The 26,188-nt window shown below is 40.7% G+C and overlaps 1 protein-coding gene across 15 annotated transcripts in view; it reads right to left on the bottom strand.

Moving 5' to 3' along the window:
* Nucleotides 1-6,840: 6,840 nt before the first annotated feature.
* ESRP2 (epithelial splicing regulatory protein 2) overlaps nucleotides 6,841-26,188 on the bottom strand; it is a 63,014-nt gene continuing 43,666 nt past the window's right edge. For 6 of the 15 annotated variants that reach the window (XM_065566994.1, XM_065566993.1, XM_065566996.1 and 3 more), the window contains exons 14-17: nucleotides 25,114-25,309; nucleotides 24,125-24,302; nucleotides 13,114-13,225; nucleotides 6,841-8,180 (exon numbers count right to left, since the gene is read on the bottom strand). In XM_065566994.1, the coding sequence (XP_065423066.1) occupies nucleotides 13,136-13,225; nucleotides 24,125-24,302; nucleotides 25,114-25,309 (464 nt within the window). In that variant the 3' untranslated portion in view covers nucleotides 6,841-8,180; nucleotides 13,114-13,135. Of the gene's footprint in view, nucleotides 8,181-13,113; nucleotides 13,226-16,781; nucleotides 17,031-21,067; nucleotides 21,219-24,124; nucleotides 24,303-25,113; nucleotides 25,310-26,188 lie in introns of those variants that run through there. The other 9 variants (XM_024104083.3, XM_065566999.1, XM_024104089.3 and 6 more) reach the window with 3 other exon arrangements.

The raw sequence follows: 26,188 nt of genomic DNA, 5'->3' as shown, positions 1-26,188 counted from the left end.
AAGTCAAATTCTACTGAGAAAAATAGAAAGGCGCATAAACTCTGGCAAGTCAAGTGTAAAAGTATAATTAGGTAGACCAAAAAAGAATCTGAAGAGCAACTAACAAGAGAAAAAAACAAAAAACAAAAAACACGGTCAGTTTTTGTAAGTACATCAGTAGGGCAATGGATGGTAGAGGTGCTGAAGAAGAACTCAAGGAAGACTAGACTGCTGCAGAGAAGCTCAATTAATTCTTTGCATCACTCTTCACTGCAGAGGATGTGAGAAACATTCCCACACTCAAAACATTCTTTTTAAGTGACAAATCTGAAGAACTGTCACAGCTTGGGGTATCAGGAAAGGAGATTTGGGAACAAATTGATAAATTAAAGAGTAATAAGTCACCAGGACCAGATGGTATTCACCCAACAGTTCTGAAGGAACTCAAATATGAAATTGCAGAAATACTATGTGTGTTATGTAACCTAATCACTTAAATCAGCTTCTGTACCAGATGACTGGAGGATAGTTAATATACCACCTTTTTTTTTTTAAAAGGCTCCAGAGGCAATCCTGGCAATTGCAGGCTGGTAAGTCTGTCTTCAGAACCAAGCAAATTGATTGAAACTATAGGAAGAAACAGAATTATCAGACATGTAGATGAACACGATTTGTTGGGGGAAAAGTCAACATGGCTTTTGTAAAGGGAAATCATGCCTCACCAATCTATGCGAATTTCTTGAGGGAGGTCAACACATGTGGACAAGAGTGATCCAGTGAATATAGTGTACTAGAGTTTCAGAAAGCCTCAAAGACTCAAACAAAGTAAGCAGTCATGGGATAAGAGGGAAGGTCTTCTCATGAATCAGGGACTGGTTAAAAGACAGGAAACACAGGGTAGGAATAAATGGTCAGTTCTCACAATGGAGAGAGGTAAGCAGTGAGGTCCCCCAAGAATCTGTGCTTGGACCAATGGTGTACAACATATTCATAAATGATCTGGGGGAAAGGGTAAACAGACAGGTGGCATAGTTTGCAGATTATGCAAAATTAGTCAAGCTAATTAAGTCAATAGCTAACTAAGAATTACTCACAAAGCTTGGTAACTGGGCAACAAAATGGCAGATGAAATTTAATATTGATAAATGCAAAGTAATGCACATTATTTGTATAGTTGGGATTATGTTTTCCAAAATGATAACATCTAAATTAGTAATTACCACTCAGGAAACATCTTGGAGTCATCATGGATAGTTTTCTGAAAACCATCTACTCAATATGCAGCAGCAGTCAAAAAAGCGAACAATGTTAGGAACTATTAAGAAAGGGATAGTTAGTAAAACAGAAAACATCGTAATGCCACTATATAAATCCATGATACGTCCCCACCTTGAATACTGCATGCAGTTCTAGTTGCTCCATCTCAAAAAAGATATTAGAATTGAAAAAGGCACAGAGAAGGGCCACAAAAATGATGAGGGGTATGGAACAACTTCCATATGAGGAGAGATTAAAAAGACTGGGAATGTTCAGCTTACAAAAGAGATGACTAAGGGGGGGGAGACTATGATAGAGGTCTATAAAATCATAAATGAGGGGGGGAAAAGTGTTATTTACCCCTTCACATAACACAAGAACTGGGGTCCCACAATGAAATAAATAAGCAGCAGGTTTAAAACAAACATTAGAAAATACTTCTTCACACAATGCACAGTCAACCCATGTGATGGCCAAAAGTATAACTGAATTTTAAAAAGAATTAGATAAATTCATGGAGGATAGGTCCCTCAATGGCTATTAGCCAAGATGCAACCCCATGCTCCAGGTGGCCCTAAACCTCTTACTTCCAGAAGCTAGGACTGGTTGACAGGGGATGAGTCACTCAAAATTGCCCTGTTCTGTTCATTCCCTATGAATCTTCTGGCACCGGCCACCATCATAAGACCGGATACTGGGCTAGTATGGTCATTGTTATGTTCTACTGGGGGGTGGGGGGTAGGAGTTCTTGCTGGTAGATGTGTAATGTAAGAAAAGAAACTTGAGGTGTTCTCCTCCCTTTGTTCCAAGCTCCAGGAACAAACAGAGGTATAAAGCAATCTTGCTATAACTGGCACTAACAAAGTACACCATCCATCAGCATTGCGGTTTGGCTATATCAAATGCAATCAGTGAACAAGTGTAGAGAAGCCAAATATTATATGGGAATGGCTGAGGTGGGGAAAAAGACAAACAGATTAAAACTAAAGAACGTTCTTAACTCTTTAGAGTCATGAATTGCTATTGACCAATTCAGAAACATTTTACAGGAATATTGAAAGAGCTGATGCAGAATGAAGAAGTTCAAAGAGTCCGAATTAGAAACCATCACTAGCAGCCCCTCCAAAAGTGCCTGTCTCTATTGCCCAATACTCCGCTTCTTCTAATTATCTTCATGTTGCCTTTAAATGTATGGAAGGACCTTCCAGAGTTTATCCATAAGACCTGTCCCTCAAAGAACAAAATCAGCAACATTCTTTTAGTTAAGCTTGAGAGGGTATATTTTACATAGTATACATTTAGCTAAGAAGTTGTTGCTTCCCCTACCTGTGGTTTACTATAGTCTTTCTCCCTCCTTCAGCAACTGGATAATTTTAGGCAAGACCAGACAGTGTTTCCTCTGCAACCCAGAGAACGAAGTACAAGTACAAAGGGGAAAAGCAGCAAGTGACGGGGAGGGAGGGGGAAGAGGAGCAAATGGGAACATGACCTTGGGAGGGAAGGAGTGGGCCGGGGGAGGTTCTGGCACTCCTGCTGGAGAGTCCAGTTTTTAAATATTACAAAGTTGGCAACTGTAACTACCACCCTATCAAGAGCCCTGCGTGTTTAATGTTTATACACACACCCAGCAGAAACAAACAAGCTTGAGTCACATCCGACTACAGCTTGTGTCATCCAGATTCCAGTGGCTTAAATATTCCAAGTGAAAATGTGACCACTTCACAGTGATGGCTGGCAGCAGGATTCTCATAATATGGGTTTTAATCAAAGACTAACAACATTTCAAACTGTGAGGCATTTACACACAGCAAAGGGTTTGGCATTAGCTTCCAGACCATTACAGTATGGTGTTTCATATACAGTGAAAGGAGGTAGATTAGCACTTTGGAGAAGAGAGAATCCAACTGCTTGTGCTCACTTAAACATCCCTGGCCTTCCATGAGTACTTCAAACCTACCAAGGAGTTAACAGGTTATTTGGAAGGAAGAGAAGAGAGCTACAGTACCCAAGCTATGGATCAAATTTCCTAACCTGTTAAGGGAGGAGTGGAATAGCATACAAACAACAATGGAAGTTGCTGTAAAGTTGTTTATAAATAGACTTAAGCATCGGGTTCACATAATTTACAGCCAGAAATTTTATAAAGGAACTTAAGAAGAAAATAAGCTGTTTTAACTGAGTGCAAAGATGATGACATGGCAGATTCTTGCCACCTGGAGTGTGGCAGGATGTACCACACTAATGATCTGGCTAGTGCAGGGGTAGGCAACCTATGGCACACGTGCCAAAGGCGACACACGAGCTGATTTTCAGTGGCACTCACACTGCCCGGGTCCTGGCCACCGGTCTGGGGGGCTCTGCATTTTAATTTAATTTGAAATGAAGCTTCTTAAACATTTTAAAAATCTTTTTTACTTTACATACAATAGTTTAGTTATGTATTACAGATTTATAGAAAGAGACCTTCTAAAAATGTTAAAATGTATTACTGGCATGTGAAACCTTAAATTAGAGTGAATAAATGAAGACTCAGCACACCACTTCTGAAAAGTTGCCAACCCCATGGCTAGTGGCTAATGCTCCCTTCTATGGGGAATATCTGAACTGATCAGCTATGTTTCAGAGGTTGGACTCTGCTCTAGCTGTGGAAATTTTAATTTTTATTGGAACAGGAGGATCAGACTTCTAGACTCACGCTCCCCAAGTTTCTCAGGGACTTCAGCAAGCAACATTCCACGACAGTGGTACAGTCCTAGCTAGATCATGGATTTGTTACAATATTAAAAGACAGGCATACTAGCAGCAAGGACCTGCAACCTACTTTTTGCAGGATTTGCTGAGACAAACGTTGGGAAAAGATTCATTCAATCTGGGTAATATAGTTTGAGAGAGGTCATGCCTTTCCGATAGTAAGGAGCAAGCTTCATTATCCCATCACATTTACTTGCAATATTGAAACGTCATCTTGCTAGTTTGAGATGGTGTCCCCATCATGGAAATATTGTAGCTAGCGAGGCACAAACTCAAAAAATCTAAATCTTGCTCTGCTAAGGGAACAAAGGGTACCATGGGAAGTCTGTCTTCCTTGACTGTGGTGAGGGTGTCATATTGTGGCTTAAGTGAAATAAAGAAATTAAATTGGCATATGTTTGTTTTTTTAACCTGTGGGTCAAGTTCAATAATTGGAGTTTGCTCGTTTCTGTCACCAGAACAAAAACATCTAAACAGATATTGTGGTTACATTAAATTGTCTAGGGAAACATTTAATTACAAGGGGAAATATTTACTGTATGTATTTCCTTGCTCACAAACATATATGAAACTATAAATTGTTTACCACAAGCAAACAGAGAACTCAGGCTGTCTTTTTTCTTTTTCAAGTAGAGAATGGTGCCCAATATAAATTTCATTAGACGAGGGACCAGTCTCACTTGCCAGTTGCTTGGTTGTTATTTCACCCTCTTGTTTAAGTGGTACTGGCGAGATAGGCCCCAAATTAAAATTGAAAATCCCCACCCCCCAACCAAAAAAAAAAACAAAACTGTTTTCTTTAATTGTTACATTTGAGAGGGCTGTATGTTGATGCTTATTGAATTTATTCAAAACTCAAATATATAGACACAAACACACACGTCTTACATTCTAGATTCCAAGGCCAGAAGGGCAGTAGCGTAGCTGGGGGGGAGCGGAGCAGCGGCTGCTTCCCCACAGAGCACAAGTGGCACCTTTTTAATTTTACTCACCTGGGAGTGGGAAAAAAAAAAAAGGCACCACCCATTGCAGCGCTTTTACCGATGGGGCGGCGCTCCAGGTGTCTTCGGCAGCGGGCCCTTCACTAGCTCCAGGTGTCTTCGGTGGCACTGAAGCTTCATCGCCGAAATGCCACTGAAGACCCGGAGCGTCGCCCCATCAGTAAAAGCACAGCAGCGGGTGGCGCCTTTTTTTCCCCCCGCTCCCTCCACCTGGCTACGCCACTGCAGAAGGGACCATTGTTATCATCTAGTCTGACCTCCTGTAAAACACAGGGTGCCTTTGGGATAACTTTTAGAATCAAACTAAAACTATCAGTGACCCCAACAGCCCTAAACAATTTTTGACCTCCACCAGATCAACAGAACACACACATACGCACGCACACTTCAGCCCACATCAAGCCCCTTCCTCCCCTAAAGCCCAAGTAACTAGATAAACTTTGAAGCACATCCTGATGGTCAGATCAAGGGAAGAGGGTAGGGGAACCCTTATGGGACTTGCTGGGCCACCACCAGTTTCTTTTTAAAAAAAGAGGGAACATCAACGGACATGCTCAGCTGATTGCAACTGTGAGCAAGGGACAATCTCAGACAGGCAGGTCCCAGCCCATTTAGGTTTTTAAACGTCAAAAACAATACTTAGTAAATATTACATATTGCTGTCCATCTCTAGATCACAAAAGTGCTTAACAAAGAGAAAAAAGGCAAGTGCCATTATCATCAGCATTTTATAATGAGGAAACTGGGCAAGTCACTTTACCTCTGTGTACCTCAGTCACAGAGGGTCAGTGACGGAGCTGGAATAGAACTCGGGTCTCCTGACTCACTCCTGGATTACACCACCTTCCCAATTAGAGCCTCTTCTGTGGTGCTGGACTCAGAGCAACAGCCAAGCTATCTTGATCAAGTAGCTAAGAACCAGAATGTTAAAGTGACCAGTCTAGTTTCACTATCAAAGCAGAGACATAGAAAAAGTAAAGGGCTAAATAAATTAGAGACTTTTCAACATTAATTGTTACTTATTTAAGGTATTAAGTAGTAAGGGCAAGGGCAAGGGGAAAATGATCACAAATTTGCAATTTCTCATTTCACCTGTTTTGCTACTAGCCACATTTCACCTGCCTGGATTAACTTTGAAAAGTCTAAATCTCATATGTACTCATTATGTGCCTTTATGAGACTGTACTGCAAGTTACACATCTAGATAATGAATTGTTTTACAAAATCCATGTATGCTTGATTCCAAGACTGCAAAATCTGAATTTGTTTTACAAAATATACATACACACAGTGTACTTAGAAAAATAATTTGTTGATGGCCTACACAACTTGAGTTAATGACATTTATTAAGAGGTAGAAAGCTAAACGTCTCACAACTGCATCAGAAGCTTCCTGCAACTCCAGTTACGGCAGTTAGAGTTAGATATTTACAGTACAATTGCAATGAACTACTAATGAATGAGATACTGTCAAGCCACCTTTTTGCTTTGGGTTCTCTTTCAAAACACCATCTGAACACATGAAGGCTGAGATACAGCTGCACTGAGAGATACAACTCTCTGTTTATTTTACAGAAGACTGGGCCTGACTGTTTTGTATTACTTCTGAGCTAACTACTTAGATAAATACTAGCCATGTTCTATGGCTTAGTTTAGAGATCCCGATTGTGCGCTATGATTAGCTATTGTAGAATAAATAAACAAACAAGCTTACCTTTTATACACATGACTATTTCAGTATTCTCCATCAGCAAGATATCCTAAGCAACAGTCACACCACCAACACTTTAGTGGGGTCTACTTCACCTTGATGTGTTTGGATGAAGGAACAGAGGCACTTAAAAAGCCAACACACATTGTAAGCATCTCTTTTATTTGTTGTAATATAAAGAAGCATACATCATTCATTCTTTTCAGTACAACTCAAATTGTACACCAATAAAAAAAGATCAGTGTACACAGACATCCATGAGCCTGTCACAACAGGACTCACGACATTTTGCTCTGCTGGTATTGCACTTTGAATAGGCTTGAATTAAGGCACAGTAAAAACAAAATCATTTAGTGCTTCTACAGCAGATGTCTTCTTAAACACATGCTACATGACAAACTAGTTTTTCTAGCTTATGTATATACACACAAAGAAAGGAAAAATGCATGCACTAGAAGGCTTAGATTTCAACAATTTTGTTGCTTCATAATATACAAATAAAGTAGTTTAAAGATGTAAACAAATTGCATGCACATAAACTAGAGCAAAATCTTTAATACAGTATCTGAAAGCTATTATGCTTAAATAAAAAATATAACTTACTAGTACTCAATGTTTATGTGCCATTTTTGTCCTGTAGAAATTAAAAATTTGGGGTTCTTTTTGCTTCACACATTGGCAGCATGTATGTTGATAGGAAAGACTGATATGGCTTTTGCATTACACAACACAATGACAAGAAGAAGCTTCTCCTATTCCATTTGGATGTGGCATCCTGGGTATTTTCCAGTTAAGGAAAGCAACAACAAAAAATCCAATAGGATTTATGCTACAATTTGAGAAAACTGCAAGTTTCAGCAGCCCTTTCTGGAGACATTTTGCTGAGAGTAAATTCTTAAAACCTAAAACAAAAGATTCTGAACAAACCAAGTTTCACTTTCCACTTCAAACACTACAGAACAAAAATTAAGTCTCCCTCTCTCCCCCCCATGGCTGTGATAGCTGAAGTGCTCTTGGATTGCCTCACAGGTTAACTGGGTGGCAGCATTTCAACAAGTACCCTGAAATCAATCTTCCTTCTCTTTCTTAAGGAAATTAGTTATATCGTTTTTATTTCTCTTTTTGGTGTAGGGCAGGAGATTTTTCAAATTAAATACAGGAACAAGTATCACTCCCGCAACCTACCACGTCAGGCTGAGAAGGCACATTTACTGCTGTGTGGCTAGCAAGGGAAGACTTTTTGTTTTATTAAAAGGCACAGTGTTTAGTATTACTTCCCTTCCCTCTCTTCTCCCCCCCCCCTCCCCCCAAGAGTCTTTTGGTTAGACCAGATAGAGTTCTATATAGCGACTTCCCAGGAGCCGTCCATTTTTCTCAGCCACTGCTTTCTTAGCCAGGTCCAGGCTTGGAAAAGTCACCAACGCTTCTCCACTGGGCTGGCCACTAAAGTTGTAAAGCACGAGAATGGAATCTGTGTGGAGCTGCAGGAATAAGAACACAGGGGAGGGGGGAGAGAAACTTAAAACCTAAGATCACAGATGTAGGCTCTGTCCCTAACACTATGTACTCTTGCTGGTTTCTTTAATTGCTTTAGAAAAACAGAAAGGCAGTTCAGAGTTTTATACATAAAAACACTTCAGCTGCCAAGCTTCAGATCATCGTGGCTACAAACAGCCAAGTCGGAGGAGAATAAAGGACGGAAGACTGAACTGAGAGCTCTTTTTTAGTTCACAGCAGAAGGAACTTGAATTCTGCTGATGTACGACTCAGAAAGATCCAGGAGGAGAGTCCAGTACAGAAGTACTGCAAATTACTTAGATTTAAGGTTAGCAAGGCTATGTGTCTACATTATGGGCACTACAGTGGCATAGCGACTGCGCTGTACCACATGGTATAGATGCAGACAGCAGTGACAGAAGGGGTTTTTCCATCGCTGTAGGAACTCCACCTCCTCAAGTGATGGTAGCTAGGTTGTCGGAAGCATTCTTCCATCGATCTAGTTGCATCTACACCGCGGGCTAGGTTGGCAAAGCTACAGCACTCAGGGGTATGAATTTGTCATACCTCTGAGCATTGTAGCTATGTTGACCTAAGTTTGAAGTGTAGACTAGCCCAAGACAGAAGAGGTATAAAATTTAGTAAATGATAGGCAAAGCAAGGAAGGAAACCTCAGCCTGCAGTGAAGTATGCTTGTGCTACCTGGCTTATTGGGTTTTAAAACAGACCCAACGTTTCTGCACCTACATCTGTGATTGCTAACCGCTGGCAGATTAAGTCACAGCTGCAGTATATTGGGGTCAGTCATGAGAGAGTTTTATTCTCCAGACCCAAAACCCAAAAGAAAATAAGGCAGACAGTGACACCAGAAAGGGAAGTATGGATAGAGCAGCATGAGAGGAGAAGATGCATGAGAATTAACAGAACTGAATTAGCCCCCAAAACCAGAGAAGTAAAAGTTGTAGTACTTCAATTGAATCAAAGGAACCTTTGTTAATATGGAGAGAAGAGGGTGGAAAGAGTGGTGAGAAATGAGACTGTTCTCTCAATGTAGTTAATATACTTGGGGTGACACACGGGCCCTGGTATGTTCAAGGATTTAACCTCAAAATATCGAGTATAAAATCCACTCAGCAGATGTGCCCCAGCTTGTCTGTGCCCCCATACCAGACATCCTGGAAGCCCTTGCAGGGTAAATTTGGAAATCTCATTTGTATATTTGATTTAATAAATCTGAACCAAGTTAAGAAATCAAAAGTTGAAGCAGCAAAAACTCTGAATACAAGAGATTCATTTGCTGGAAACTTAAGAGGGGGTCAACTCATTGCCAGAAAGAACACAAAACACTTGCTAAGTTAGAACACCACACAGTTTAAAAAAAAGAGATCAAGCTTAATACTTGCTTTGTAGAGTCTACATCCTTCAGATTTAAAGAGGAAAAACATTCACAGTCCCCCCCCCCAAAAAAATGATGCTACCATATATGCTTGTTACAGTAAAAGAAATGGCAAAACGCTCACTTTTTGGTTACCTCCCATACTAGTTTCTGAGCAACTTTATATTCTGACATGTAGAAGTAAAGCCAGCACATACCAGAACTTCACTCACCCAAATGCTTGGTAGGCAATAAAAGCAGTCTTAAGTTATAAGCAACAAATCATGTTAGGAACTAGAGGTACTTAACGGGGCAGTGAGCACAGACATTATTAGATCCATATACTGATACATTTCTCCCTCCAGAAACAAGGTGAATTAGGAAAGCAGCATGCCGAAAAACATTCAGGAACCTTAAACAAAAATTCCTGTCAGAAGCCCAAATTAGGTTTAGAAATCAGCTTCATAGATTTCAGATTACTAATGCACTTAAAGAGGAAGCACTTCATTTGGGTAGAACCACTGACAAAATTATATTGGGTCTGTTTTAAAACAGATCCAACGTTTCTGCACCTACATCTGTGATTGCTAACCGCTGGCAGATTAAGTCACAGCTACAGTATATTGGGGTCAGTCATGAGTGAGTTTTATTCTCCAGACCCAAATGCAATGACAGCATACGGGAAGTATGGTTACACCACTGAGCACAGGCGACAGCAAAAAGCAGTTTCTGTAGCAGCTTTGGTTTTTAAATCAATGCATTAGATAGGATGTCCATAAGAAAAATAGTGTAGTTATGATAGTAGGGCGTGTGCTCCCCCCCCCTTTTTTTTTTTAATTATTAAAGCAACAAGCAATATCAGTAGCAGGAAACTCGTTTAAAAAACTGTCTGGAAGGCTAACAGAACAGGCTGCAGGTACTGCAAGAGGCAGAGTTGCCTATGTTTGATTAACTCTTTTCAGAGCTCATTTGTGTTCACTTTAAGACACTAACCTATGGTTTTAATGTAGATGCCTTAAGTAAATGTATTCATTTTGGGAATTACAGCTGAAGATTCATTCAGAGGAGGAGAATGACACTCTCACACATCGTGGCAAATATTTATTCTCTCTGGATGGTTTGCACCAGAGATGTTCCTACCACGGTACCCGAGGCTGCATAAAAGTTTCACCACCGCTCATTTTGTAGTCTGTTAGTCTGAGAGAACTCAGCTCCCATCTGGCTGTAGCAAGGCCCAGTTACTAACCCCATTTTCCAGATGATATGAGTGAAACACGAGAGCGGGTGAATAACTTGCCCAGGACCACAGAGAGTGAGTGTCTATGTATCTGCTCAGAATGAACCAGAGATTCTCCTGTCCCCACTCATTTAAACACTACACCACACAGTCTTCAGATGACTTGCTCCCTAGCAGGTCTGATATTTTATAGTGAAATCACACACACACACACACACACACACACGAATGCCTTGATACAAATGGCTTTACAGAAAAGCCGCTCTTACCTAATGACCTATTAACTCAACTCTTTGTAAGTCATCTGTTTCCAAATGATATTATACCTATGGGGGGGGCCAGCTGGACTAATCAGTAGGATTTTTAAAAGGAAGAGACTTGATATTATTGAAGTCATTAATACTTTCTAGGTCATATTAGAATTATGCATTACAACCACACAAATGCCAAAATTCATTATTGTCAATACAATTAATATCAAGGCAGAGGCAAAGTTTTGTCACTTGTTTCAGCGCTAAAAAACTTGGACATTAGCGGAATATTTAAATGCATAATTTAAAATACACCTCTACCCCGATATAACACGACCCGACATAACACGAATTCAGATATAACGCGGTAAAGCAGTGCTCCGGAGGGGCGGGGCTGCGCACTCCGGTGGACCAAAGCAAGTTCGATATAATGCGGTTTCACCTACAACATGGTAAGATTTTTTGGCTCCCAAGGACAGCGTTATATCGAGGTAGAGGTGTAGTACCATTTGAGCTCTCAAATGAATGCTTTGGTTTCTCTTTCAAAAAGTATTAGAATAATTATTTTTAAAAATAAATCTAAGCATCTTTAGAAAAAAAAAGTTGGTTAACTTAGTATTTAAGATTCAGGAGCAAACCTTTTACATGGGAATGAAGCAATACATAACTTAGTGCTCTAGCATTCAACAGAGAACCTGTACAAAGCTTATGGACCTGAGGGCTTAAGAGGTACACATCTTGGGGTTGGCCCTGGGCAAGTGTGAATTTCATCCTGAAGTAGTAAACCAAAGTTTCCAGGCTCCAGGGATAAACTGCCTCCCCTCTCCTACTTTGTTTTCTTTTAATTTCTGAAGTTGTTCCACTCACACTGCTAAATCAGAAGAATACTTTGAACCTACAGTAGAATAATAAAGGTATCTTATCTTAATACTGTTTTGTGCCCTCAAATTGCACATTTTTTCCTATAACTATATGCTCTTTTTTTTTTAAATAGCTTAATTGAAGGATTTAGTAGTTTAATCTATATCCATTACACTTTTCAAATGTCTGTTACCTTTAGGCCTTGGCTACACTCGGGACTTCACAGCACTGCCGCGGCAGCGCTGTGAAGTCCCGAGTGTAGTCGCGTTGCCAGCGCTGCGAGAAAGCTCTTGCAGCGCTGTATGTACTCCACCTCTCTGAGAGGAGTAGCTTGCAGCGCTGTGAGTGAGCATGCAGCGCTGCAGGCACTGATTACACTGGCGCTGTACAGCGCTGCACTCGCTGCGCTCAGGGGTGTGTTTTTCCACACCCCTGAGTGCAGCAAGTTGCAGCATTGTATAGCGCCAGTGTAGCCAATTCTTACTATATGTGAATGATTCGTAAGAAGTCCCAGCTCAGAGGCCAAAGTGTAAGCATGTATTGGGGAAGCCGGTATCAGACTGTAATAGAGAACTGGGATAGTTCACCATTAGCAAGTTTATTCACACATATAAAGAAAACAAACACCTTTATTGACAGAGCAACATTCCAGACCCATTCCAAGGAACAGGGAACTCATTGGTGCAAAGTGAGCAGGAGATATCAGAGAAGCATTCATTTCTAGACAACTTTACAGTGTAAGGAAGATGGAGAAAGGCGGGAAGAGGGTTTAAAAAAAGGAGTGTCTTCCTATTTTTTTTTTTTTTTTTTAAGTCAAGGTTAGAAGAAGTTTTCTTGCTATGTTCAAACAAACAAGAATAAAAGCCCTGGGCTAAAAGCCTCAGATGGAGCACTCAGCAAATGATAATAAACCACTGTGAAAGTTTAACAGAAATTTCTTTGCACAAAGCCAAGCTGTCACATAACCTCCACCATTTCCCACTGCTGTCCCATCAGCCACAGATCACAGGAGTAGCCTCAGTTTCACCAGATTAGTTGATTTTATTTATTTATTTTAAAAAGTCAGGAGTAGGGAAGGTTAGAGCAAGGTTCCCAAACACAAGCTAGGAAGGAAAAAATCTCCACATCACCAAGCCCTTCATTTCCCTTCCCATTCACCATTGGAGACCCAGCTTCTGCCAGTCGCATCTTACCTTCTTTGGAAGTTACAAACAGTTACAAACAGACCCACTCTTTCGGTGCTTGTAACACACTCCTTGCTTGATCGTTCAGCTGAATAAGGCCATTGTAGTCATCAGGTGCATACTACAGTACAAGTGTGATACACGATAATCAGCAATAGAAGGAACAGTTCTTGTACAGCAAGCCACACAGACTACATTTGCAACCTTAATTAAGAGCATCAGCTACAGTAACTGGCAGGAGACAAAGAATTTGACACACACAGCTTATATGCAATCAGTAAAATACGTTACTTGAAGAGTTGGTTGGAGGTAGGTTTATGCAAGAAATATGGGGGAGATTATATACTGCATATAGTAGCTTTTTGTAATGCAAGTCTTCCTTAATAAGGAAATTTAAACCACCAAATACCCTTTTTTCCTTAATATTCATAGAACAGCAGCAAGTAGATATTGAGAATTATGTGCCAGGTAACAAATGACAAAGTCTAAGTATCAGAGAGAGCTATACTATGTTACAGCAGAGAATCTCATGGGGATTGGAGCGCATGCTTTCTAGACTGCACAAATTGACATGAGAGGGGAAGGATTAGGAGAGACCAAGGTCCGAATTCTGATCTTACTTACAGGAGTGTAAATAAGAAGTTAACTCCACTGAAGGAGAGAGTTACACTGGTGAAAAGCCAGCGTGAGGCATTGTCCACACACAAAAACCAAAGTTGTACCTCTGTGCCTAACACCAGCATAGCTAAAGCCATACAACTCCCAAGTGTGGATGCATTTATACGGGTATAAAAGTGCTTGTATAGGTGAAGCTTACCCCTATATAGGAAGGAGAATAAGCTATACCAGTGTAAAGCACTTTTATTACTGATATAACTGAGTCCACATTGGGGTTGTGCCAGTATAACCATTTTGGTAAAAAGAAAAATCACATCACTAACCAATAAAGTTATACCAGTACAAAATAGGGTTGCCAACCCTCTGGGATTGTCCTGGAGTCTCCAGAAAATGAAAGATCATGTCAAATGATGAAATCTCCAGGAACACGTCAAACCAAAATTGGCAACTCTAGTACAAAAGCTGTGTATAGACTAGGCCTAAGAGAGAAGAATCAGGTCAAAGATCTTAACCATGCATGAGAAGGGCGTGTTGTTATAGGGGATGGGGCAAGTCAGAAAACAGATCTTGGTTGATGAGCCCAAATGCTGGTTTATACAGAATCTCTCCAGAAGCGCACATACTGGAAAGAAACGAATCCCAGAGAACACCTGACTAGGTTGTGGAGACTACTGGAATGCTACTTTGCAGCAAAGAGATACACAATACCCAGTTTATATTATGTCCTTTCTGCAGTAAGAAGCAGAATTTTCTGTTTTGAAATGGCTTCCTTTACATGCATTGGTAGATTACGGTATCCCCAAACACACAAGGTTCTATTGCTATGCTGCCCTTTGTTTCTTTTGATACAGAAAGTGTCTCCTGCCAGTTTATAGGGAAGAATAAATATATTTATAAAAGAAAATAAAAGAGACACTTTATAGCCACCTATAGTGAAATTTAAAGAACACGTAATACACCTACCACACAGAGCAACATCCAAGAGCCCAAACACCATCAGAGAAAGAACCCCCACAATCTTCACTACAGATTTCTAGCCACCTTCACATCTAGACCCACTCCATTAAGTACAAACAAACGTAAGAAGTTTTTTCTAGATAGTCTCTACCAGGGCAACCAGGCTGTGCAAATATTAATTATCAGCTACCAGACCTGCCCTTGAAACCAATCTACAAAAAGTAAGTTTGTTCTTTGGAAGGAATGTCTCAATATAGTACATACTTTAGATACTAGATTATCAGCAGATTTACAATAGGTAAAGCCATGTAGCCTCTAGTGAGAGTATTTTTTTTAAAAAGGTACTTGATATGCATAAGCAACAAGAAAAATGAGGAATGGAAAAATTACAGTGTATCAGAAATGGCAAGAAGAGAGATTGGTATAAAGCAGGAGCTCAAGTGTGCAGGAAACTTGAATAAAAAAAAAACCCACCACAATAGTTAAAGAGTTTTTTATTTAGAGGACAGACATGTAAAAGGAGAGATTGTATTAAGTTACGGTAATTAAACAGAGGTTATGGAGTAGTAAGTGCTTCTGAACAGCTCCAGCTTAAAAAAAATTACAAAAAGGCATTATTGTAAATCAAGTTAGGAAAATAATGCAATAGGGTGAGGTCATACAAGAAACTAGGTCTCTAGTGAGAAAATGACAGCTACTCCAAAATACTTGAGATAGAGCATTAAATGAGCATTTCAGATGTTGCCTATATTTCAGAAGCCTCCTAAACCAGCAAGGCCAAGGTCCACGACTATTGGACTGGATGACCAAAAGTGGAAGAACCTGAGGTGGAATATCAGTGTTGCTAGCTTTGAATGCAGGGACATGTAATTAGCATTAAGCCTCTTAATTTAGGCTCATTACTTCTTCTTTACCAGTCCCTACCAATCTGAGATTGTGAAATAATTATACAATAATGTAAAAATACACTGTTATGGATTTGCCAGAAGTCATCCAATGCTACGTATGGTACAGATGACAAAAAGCAACATTGCATAGGTCAAACTCAGAAGCAGATAGCTTAAAAACTGCGGTCGTGTACAATAGCATGTTCTTTGCCTTTGTTCATTCATATAGGCAAAAGGTGAAATTTTCAAATAATTGAAAAATTCTGCTTCCATTGCAATCAATGGCAGATAAGCCAGTCTGAAAATCCCAGATAAGATAATCAGCTGTGAACTCATAGAACTGGAAGTCATTTCGAAAAGCTTTATAAATCCAGTGACATATCAAATTTGGTCTCAACACATCTAACCTGAATATAGATGTTGCACTTTCAAAGACATTCTCTTCAGTGGGCATTTTTAACTCACTCCGAAAACTGGAAGTTTCTGAGGAGAACTTATTCTCAACTGCCTGGCAGTAGCAGCTGACCCCTGTTATCCAATTATTCATTAACAAACCAAGCATCTATTGAAAATGTTTTTCCATCAACCAGTGTCTCTTTTTCCTCTATTTGACAGAACAGTCTTGTTTATTGATACAGATGAAGCGGAGGGAGCTGCTTCTTAGATTGATTTTTCCCTTTACATTTTCCTTTGGTCAGTGACAAAATGATTCCTTTTTCACCCTGAGGTGGCTATCAAGTCCAACTGCAGTTAGTGGGGAGAGGCACATGAAAAGAGCCAAGAAGAGGCTGCACACACATCACCACCGTGGGGTTTCTTTAAAGGATTCCTCATTTGACCCTGATCTCAAGGGCAGCAGGAAATGGTACTCAGTGTGCCCACCTGTACTATGGGTCTTCCAGTGGGTAGGTAGGATTGGAGCCAGGTATGGAGTAAAGTTCGCACCAAGAGGGTAGCTTGGAAGCAGAAAGTAATGCAAAGTAATAGCAAGTGGTGGATCTTTACAGGCTAGAAAAAAAATGGTAAGATACACTGCAGAGAGGCCACAAACAAAATACTGAGAACAGGTGAAAAATGCATCTGGTAGGAATAGAGTACTGGTACCAAGGGGAGTGGATGCTCGGAGCAAAGCCGGTTTGAATAGGGGGAACAAGTCGATCCTTTTAGCAAGCAAAAGTAAGGCTGAATCATTTTATATAGGACAGGATCAATCTCTTATTGACTAATGAGACTGATAGTAGGATTTTCACATTGAGAAATCGCCATCAGAAATCTAGATTTATGAAGGCTGAGGGAGGAGGTAGAAGCAACCCTATTTATCAAATCAAGAGGATTTCCAGACTCAGTAGGTCTTTTCTGGTGTCCTAATATGAATTGGCAAAAATGTAAATGTAAAAGAGAGAAAAAAAGTTAATCCATCCCTTGGTTGTCAAAGGTTGTTATGTTCTGTATCTCAGGTGCATACTGTTAAATAAGTAGAGTTCTACAATTACTTGATCCTGCACTCTACATTTAAAGACATTCTTGTACCATTGTTTCCTTCTTTCTACTCCATGTTTGTCTTCTTTTCTTGCAGTTCCTCAGTACGAGGATTCTATGGCTTTTGAGTGGCAAGTTACAGCACTGTAAGTAGTACTTCGTGTTCCAAGGGAAAGTTGAACCAAGAGTTGCAAACCCATGTGCCATCTAGGTGGACTCACCTCTCCCTCACTAGCAGTAACCAAGGGGCTATTACATTTCCTGCTTTACCTCAGTCCATCCCAAGAGTCACATTCTGTGGCTGAAAAATACTCCCTCTACTGTTTCGAAGGTTAGTTTGATACACGTGATATATAAGCAATACTACAAGCATCCTTCAAGCAGCTCTTCCAACATTTACTAATTTCTGACCCACAATACTTCTGCTATGCTAGCCTATCATCTTATGCAGCGATCACCTGTTCTGCTTCATGAGGAGATCATGCTGCTTTTCCACTCCTTTCCTAAAAAATTAATTTGAACCTAAATCTTTAGAAGCAAAAAAGTTAATGCTCTACTCTCACTGCATTACTAGCCCTACTGAATTCCATTTTCCCCTCACCCTATGTTAGTGCCTCTGCAAGTATCTGCCACCTAAACAGGAATAAGGGCTTGGCTACACACCATTTGTGCACTGATTTAACTAAATGGTTTAGAAACTGATTTTAGTTAAGCCCTAAGGAAATAGGGAAATTAAGGGGAAACATAATAGGAGCTAAGAATAGTTTCCAGCTAGAAAGGAGGTGCAACTTGCAGTCGTTAGAGGCAAAATGGCCACTTCAGAGATGCAGCTGTAGCAATTCTATTCTGGATTTACAGGGCGAGTCACCAGAAGAGTTTGCTAGGAAAGTCTCCTCTGAAAAGGTGACCCCACACCAGAGAATAGGTCCTAGGGAGGGGAGGAATCCCTAAATGTCTGAGACTCTGATTCAGTCTAGATATATTTGGTATTGAAGCAAAGTGCCATAATACAGCAGCAGAGACCAGCTTAAATGTTTGGTGGAAGAGGTAGTAAAGGAGAGACCTGTATCATTCCAATTACCCACCACAATAGTGGTGCCATTAACTGTATTGCTTAAAGTGTGACAAGCAGCTAGTTGACAGCAATGGTAAACAGCAAAATTTACTATCCCAATTTTTAGAGAGGCTCTCTACTTGCAGGCAGTGCTTCCAACTGAAAGATCAATCTAAATTCAGAACCAAAGCAGTATATGTCTGTGAGCTACAGCTGTGTTCCATTTTAGATGGGGAAAGCAAAACAATATTGTCTACTGCTTGCTAGCTTGCCTGCAAAGCTATGCTAAGCTAAGCAAGACTATTCCCCCATCACCACTACTCCCTCCCACCCGCACCCCAGAAGGTGTTGTGACTAGAATTGGCAGCTAGAGGATGCAATAGACATGGATGAAGAAGCTATCCCCCTAGGACTGTGAAAGGCATCAGATTTCAAAAAGGACCCATAGGAAACAGAGACTACTTTCTTTGTTCAAAAACATACATGTCAGGCAAACCTTAATCCAGGGGAAGTCAGCAACAGTGAAGTCTGCTGTCCTGATATTAGAGATAGATGAGTTGGAATTTTGCCATTCATCCATTTCCCCCACCTCCTCATTGACGCTTTTTTTTAAAAAAAAGCAATTAGCCTTGAATTCTGTGTCTATGAAGAGTCAGAGGATTAATACGTTGCAAAACCCTCTATAGCTTCAGATGAGGAATGGTATACATAAACCCAGTATAGGTTTAAAAGGATATTCATTTTATTTTAAGCCTATCCTATATAAAAAAAAAACAGGCACCAGGTTTCCAACCTGGCCCTGTTTCAGCAAGTAGGGACTAAAACTCTCACAAGCTTTAAGCAAGTTTCAGATGTTAACTATGATCCCTCAAAGTCAGTCTTCCCAGCTCATATCATTTCTGACTCTAGTTCTGAATGAAACACAATGCTCTAGTGAACAGGACTACACTGACATCCAGCCTAACTGGGTTGATAAATCTACTTTCAATTCCAGAGTATCACAATTCTATTAAAGGCACATACACTCCTATGAAAGTAGCAAGCATCAGAAGCTTGGATTATTCTTGGAGTCTAGAACATTCCCCTTAATCTCAGTGGTTCAGTTAGTAAGCATGGGAAGACTAATTAACCAATAAGCAAATGTAAGGCTAAAGTGTACAATACACAGCAGATTTAGCAAATATATGTTACATAAATAACTAAAGATAGAGGCAAAAATTACCTTTGCTTACTTGGTATGTATTTACCCTTGCATAAAAACATCACTGTGTTTCTACAAGTGCTAATGGCTGTTCTCCAATCATTCACTTACCATTTACTTAATTCCTCTCAACTTTAATGACAGCTGTTCAGAGTGTTGTGCTGCAGTGACCTAACTGTATAGTTTACTAGTGCTGAATATCATCAACCACCCAGGTTTCCCCCATTCCTTCTCCCTGAGGCCTTGGCTACACTCGGGACTTCCGAGCGCTGCCGCGTCAGCGCTGTGAAGTGCGAGTGTAGTCGCGCCGCTAGCGCTGCGAGAGAGCTCTCGCAGCACTGTATGTACTCCACCTCTCCAAGGGGAATAGCTTGCAGCGCAGCGAGCGAGCGTACAGCACTGCAGGCTCTGATTACACTGGTGCTTTACAGCGCTGTACTCGCTGCGCTCGGGGGGTGGGAGTTTTCACACCCCTGAGCGCAGCAAGTTGCAGCGCTGTACAGCGCCAGGGTAGCCAAGGCCTTATAGACACACAGTTTCAGGAGCTGAAGAGTGGATTTTTATTTATTTTAAAAATAAATTCCAGAAATCCAGTTCTCCTTGAAGTAGAAGATTTTCAAGTTATGATAGGAGCTCGCAGTAAATATCCAGACTGACTCATAGTCCTCCTCCAAATCCCTCCAAAAATTTTAACAAATGATTAGGGAGCTGACGTGCTGAGACCACTGCCAATCATGCTGACCAGTATGGTCTCATTAGTTACGTGTGTTTCCCCATCTGTCTATCTAGATCCTCCGATTGTCTCTTGTCTTATACTTAGGCTATGTCTAAACTACAGACCTTGCAGCGGCGTCGCTGTAAGGTCTCCTGTGTAGTGCTCTTTGCAGACAGGAAAAAGCTCTCTCACTGGCATAATCAAACCACCCCCAATTGGCAGTGGCAGCCACATTGGGAGAGCCTCTCCCGCCAATGTAGCGCTGTCCACACCGGCGCATGTGTCGGTGAAACTTATGTTGGTCAGAGGGGTTTTTTTTTTTTTTACACCTCTCACCAACGAAAGTTTTGCCAACAAAAGTGCTAGAGTAGACAGTCTTAGACTGTAGCTATCTGTGGCAAAGACCATCTTTTTGTTAACTGTACAATGCTCAGCACAGTGGCATCGTGAGCCATGATGGGATCTCCCAGGATTCACTGCAATACAATAATAAGCTACATCGTGAATTATTGGATGGTAACATGCTAGCATTAAATGTTTAAATTCAGAAGCGTATTGCACATTGCAATACAATAGAGAGGGTTTTTTCAATCATCTCCAAAAACAATTATATTAACTGCTCTGTAGATTTTTGTGAGGTTAACTGGAAGCATCATGTATGTTTAACTGTGATGGAGGAATTCTTAACTTAATTTAAAAAAATCATAGGAGCATCTGATGTTCCTATAAGGAGGAAACCAATTTACTGGGCTATTAAATAAAAGATGCCAATAACTCATGAAAATATTGAATTATAATTTTAACACTATCTACTATTGGAAGCATGTACTGATGTTGAGACCAGCTTGTTCAAGCACATGGTAAGCCAAGAATATCTCCGTTACGAGGCAGGTCTGGTGTGAAAGCTGCTTTCAGTTAAGTAGCAACGTGTGCATACATGCAGTACATGAAGCCCTTGAAGACCAAAAGAGATTCAGACAAGGAAACAGCAGAAAATAAATAAAACTTAACTCATCCCTTTCAGACAGGAATACACAAAAGATAAAAATCACCCTTTGTTCTCAGCATCTCAGATCCAATTTCCGTGTCCACTGAAAATCAACTTCAATTATTTTCACAAAGGGATTAAGATCATACCCATGCCAATGGTGGTTAACAAGGGCTCACTTTATAAAGGACCAGAAGCATCGTTCAATACATCCTCTGGGTAGCAGTAGAAAGAGAAGAAATGGGGGAGTGGGAGAGGGAGGGAGGAGATAATGTTAGATTTTCTTACCAGAGACAAAACACTGTCCCAACACAATAAATTATCAGACCTTTTACTTACAAAATTATTTTTCCAGATTACTGCAGGAGTGAGTGTGTGCATGGGTGTGTGTAAATAAAAAAACCTGGACAAGCACATGTATCATGTAGTGATTTCTCAGCTCCTTCACAAGATTCTGATCCCTGATCTACTCAGGGCAGCATTTTCTAAAGACTTAATTCAATCAGTCACTCTCTTTGATCAGCAGTAGGGGACAACAGTAAAATGTGTAAACTTTTAAATATCTTGCTGTGTTCCTCACCTCATAAACTCTAGAAAGATAATTCAACTGGACAAATGATGAAAGACACACCCAAACCCAGCTTCTTAAATGTCATAATGACTAAGCTTCACTTTTAAAATTATTTTTGGGTGGAGTAGGGTAGGGATTTATTTCTTGTGACTAGGGAACAGGTTAAAGTAGGAGTATACATCTAGTTCTGATTTATAAACACATTCCTATACATTTAAAATTTTTAAATATGCTACACACACACTTTAAGCTACCTTCCATTTAAGGAGATGGAAGGGACAAATTAAGCAACAGAACTAAAACCTGTAATCTATAAATATCAGATTTAATTAACACCCAGCTATCAGAAATGGAAAGTTCCTGATCCACAAACAATTGCCTGATCAGTCCCATCCACGGATGGAGGCAGATCTAATTTCACATATTTTCTTATTAGTTACTTTTCCACCTGAGGTTTTGATGCAGGACATAATTCTACATTCTCAAAATAAAATCTCATGTTAAAAGCTAGCAGGGAACAAATGAAAATAAAAATAAACGTAGTTTAAAAAAGTTAATTAAAATCAATATAAATGAATAAGTAGTAGCTGAAGAGTCACTGTCATATCTGAAAAAACAGGTACACATTACTTTGGTTTGAACTTCTTCTTAGAAGAAAATTTCTGAGACAAAATGAAAAACACAGCTGATTAGAAAAACAGTAAGATGAATTTCTTAGCAGAATTCAAGAGGTTGTGCTTGATTTACACAAGAGCTTTGTGGTTTTGAAGCCATTAATTCCCAAAACTGTGTAAAATCTGCAAAATTCTTTCTGAATTAGCAAGACCAGAGCAATATGATTTCAATAATACCAAAAAGAGACCATCTCCACTGTTTAAGCAACACTAATTCTGGAGAAGACTTGGTTTTCTTCCCACCCTAATTATCAGAGAGTTAGCTCCTAAGATATATAGATAAGTGTTTTCTCTGGCCCAAACAAGATCACATGGCTGATACCATGCATTACAAAAAACAGTCTACTATAGACTTAGAAGAATCTTGGAGAAATTAACGTACAATGATTGTCTCCTTATTCTGAGTGTTTTCCTTGCCTGAAGTTTTCCACTACCCAACAAGAAAAAACAACAACCACCCATCTGCATTGCAGTCTCTAAAGGAGAGTAAAAGTCAGAAACAGGGCTGGTAGGGCTGGACAGTGTATTTATAAGCACACAGATGGTATTTTGAGACCTAATGTAACCTACATCTAATTTTTCATTTTTCCAGTGTTTCAGTACAATTTAATCCCTACTATCAAAGGTTTGGAATCTGTACCATTTATTGCTATTCACAGACATTAAATTATCTCCTGAATAATTTTATTTTTGCCTTTGCAAGTGTTCAGTTACAGAAGAGAGATTTAGATAGCAGATTTAGATAGTCATCTGACATGTGCAGGAAGATGTAGGGAATACTAATCTACACATTCAAATATGTGGATATCCCATGGATGCAGCTCAGATTCTTCATCTTTAAAAAAAAATATGGTAGATTGATGCTCACTTGCCCATTAACTGGAATTCAGTTCACCTGATAATTATTTAGATAACTACTGATGGTGGATAGAGCATTTATTCAAGGCAAATCATGGTTTGGAGGATATATTTCGCTGTTGACTGGAATTAGTTAGGCCTTGTAAAATGCCTCTGAAGTAGATAGATAGATTGGTATCACCCTCATTTTACAGGTACATCTCAATTCCTCCCCACCCAGGTCATAGAAGGAGCCTTTCAATGCTGAAATTATCATTCACACCTGTGCTCCGACCACCAGGTCATGCGTCGGATATTTGAAGAGAAAAAAATCAGAATTGCTATATTAACAAAAATGAAATGTCCATGAATATATTGTGGGACGTGCTGATTGTAAAACTTGCCTTACTCACGATGCAACACACCACCATTGGCTGACCATGGGTACATCTACTCTGCACACTCCTTACAGCGGTGTGTAAGTACATACCCTGCACGCCCCCCCCCAGCATGGGGATAAACAGCAGTGTAGATGGTAAGGCACTGCTTAGGCAAGTAAAGACACACCTAAAGCCTCTGCGTAAGTACACTACATGGCTCTCTATGCACCCAAGCAGTGCCTCCCCGCCATCTACACTGCTATTTTTTAGTAGTGTAGTGTGCTGCTATTTCTCTACTGCAGGGAAAGACTACGGTGGTGGGTAAAGGCTCTGGCAGGGGGGAGGCAGTGGGGAAAGTTTCCAGCAGCTCCTGGTTGCCTCCCTTCTGCCAGAGCCTTTTATTGACACAAGTAACTGATTACACACCGCAGTGTGGACTCAGCAGGGTTTTCACTGCGGCGTGTAACTACATGCACCCTCCCCCCGTCACCAGTGGTGTGCAGTGCAGACGAGGCCCATACGACAACGAATGCATAGCCAGCAGGTCCCTTCCTCTTTTCCCCCAAAGCCAAGATTTACTAAGATTGACACAGAACAATAGCTATCAGAAGTCCAAGTCACAGAAAGGTAGATGTTGATGAGAGGGACTGGATACTAACCTGGTATCCCTGGAAGAAACTGAGAATTTCCTTCATTCCTGTGTTATAAGGCAAGCCCTGCATACGAACTAAAGCTCCAGGCTGGGGCAGCATTGGAGTGTGTGTGGCTGAGGCAGCAGCTGCTACAGCGGCAGGAGGAGCTGCAATGTACCCCACCGTGGTAGGCGATACCGGAGGACTGAAAAGGAAAGAGTGAAGCAGGATGGTTATCAGTGACCAATGGGTGGCTTTAGGGCTTGGGGTAGGAGAAAGGTTTGAGATGGGTCAATTTCACTGAAGTTTCAATATTAGGTTGGGGGGTGGGAGGGGAAGAGCTCCTGAATGCTCTTCATTCCCAACCCTACCGCAAACCAAGTGCTACATCAGAGTAAATACAAAATCAATAGTTCTAAACCACCAGGCAAGCGGATAATGGCTCTTCCCAGTACAATCAGCTGGCTATTTAAAAAACTGGCAACAGGTATGTCTACACTGCATCTGGAGATGGGATTGCAGCTTGCGCAGGCATACCCCTAGCAGATACGGCTAAAAATAGCCACGAAGGTGAGTGTCATGGACACCGGCAGGGGCTATGAACGCGAGTATGTACCCATGGTTCTGGATAGGCTTGTATAGCCCATGCTGAAGGCTCTGCCAGCATGTATTCAATGCTATTTTTAGCCACGCTAGCTAGATTAACGCTAGCGCCGGTATGACTACTGAGTTGCAATCACATCTCACATAGAATTGTAGACATACCTAGTGTCTAAAACATCTTTGCTTGCCTGAAGGAGGCTCGATCCCCTCCGGCAAAGGCTAAACCCCACTAAGAGGCCTAGATGAAGCCACCTAGGCAGTCACTGCCCCTGTTGGTAAACATCAGCCACTCTCAGGACTGTCAAGATCAGAACTACAAATTAAAGGTATGCACAGGTGACCCAATAGTTTCCTTCCTATAAAGAAATGGATCCCGAGATCAAGTAGCAGAAGGGAACCAAGCCCCACCGTACCTGGGATAGTAAGCGGTGTAGTTCATATAAAGCTGAGCAGCCTGGGCCGGGTAGTAGGTAACAGTTGGAGGGGCAGCAGCAGAAGCCTGGGGAGTCCTGGTTGTTGACAACAGGGCTTGTGGCTGGTAAAGTGCTGCTTCTGCTGGGATCACTGCTGCGGCTGTTTGGAAAGCAGCATACGCTGGTGGAGAAAGACCTAAACAAACAAACCAGAAAAACAGACCAATCAAAAGAGGAATCGGCCTGGGGTGGGAACAAGATGGGAGAAGAATTATTTATTCCGTGATTACGATCCATGCTAAGAGCATCTGACCCCAATGAACTAAAGCTCACACAACGTCTGCTCTAAACCCTCTCTCAATGGAAACACCTATCCTGTCAACACAAATGACAGGATTTCTGGGATACTTGGAATAAACAATACCTACCAAGTGCATGAAGATGAGTAGCCTCAGCCATATTAAAATGGATACTAGGAAGCTGCACAGTTAGTCAAAGAAAGTATGAAGCCACGTGAATAGATAATGCAGGGCATTGGACGCACATGTGCGCACACTTATATTCTGTTCCTTCTAGCAGAAGTTGCTCTCTGTGGGACAGATTTTCAAAGAAGCTAGGTACACAAGTGTACCTTCAATTCTCAACCGACAGCCTGCATGCAACTACTGCAGCCTGACAAGCATATCAGGATATTGTAAATACAAACGGCTAATTAAATTCATTTGCATGCACAGATACCTGTTTTTCATATAAAGATTAAGCATGTGACTGCAGATCTCATTTTTTTGAAAAATTTGGCCAGCTATAGATTAATGTTTTGAAAATATCCGCATTGTGATTGGGTAATCAAACAAGTTGGAATGGAAGTCATCAGCCCACAGTAAAGCCCCAAATGTTAAATTATAATCATTGGAGTATTTGTATATTCTTAAGAAACAGACAAATTATTGTTATTCGCTGGAAGTGTTCAGTACATAGTAGGGATAGTAATACTGTTCACAGATGACAGCCAGTAAAATCCATCCAATTTCACCACCCCCACTCCATTAGAAATATATCCCAATGGATGTTTCCT

The sequence above is a fragment of the Chrysemys picta genome, chromosome 14, assembly GCF_011386835.1.
Source record: "Chrysemys picta bellii isolate R12L10 chromosome 14, ASM1138683v2, whole genome shotgun sequence".
Lineage (NCBI taxonomy): Eukaryota > Metazoa > Chordata > Testudines > Emydidae > Chrysemys > Chrysemys picta.
This window is presented reverse-complemented; position numbering and strand designations above follow the sequence as displayed.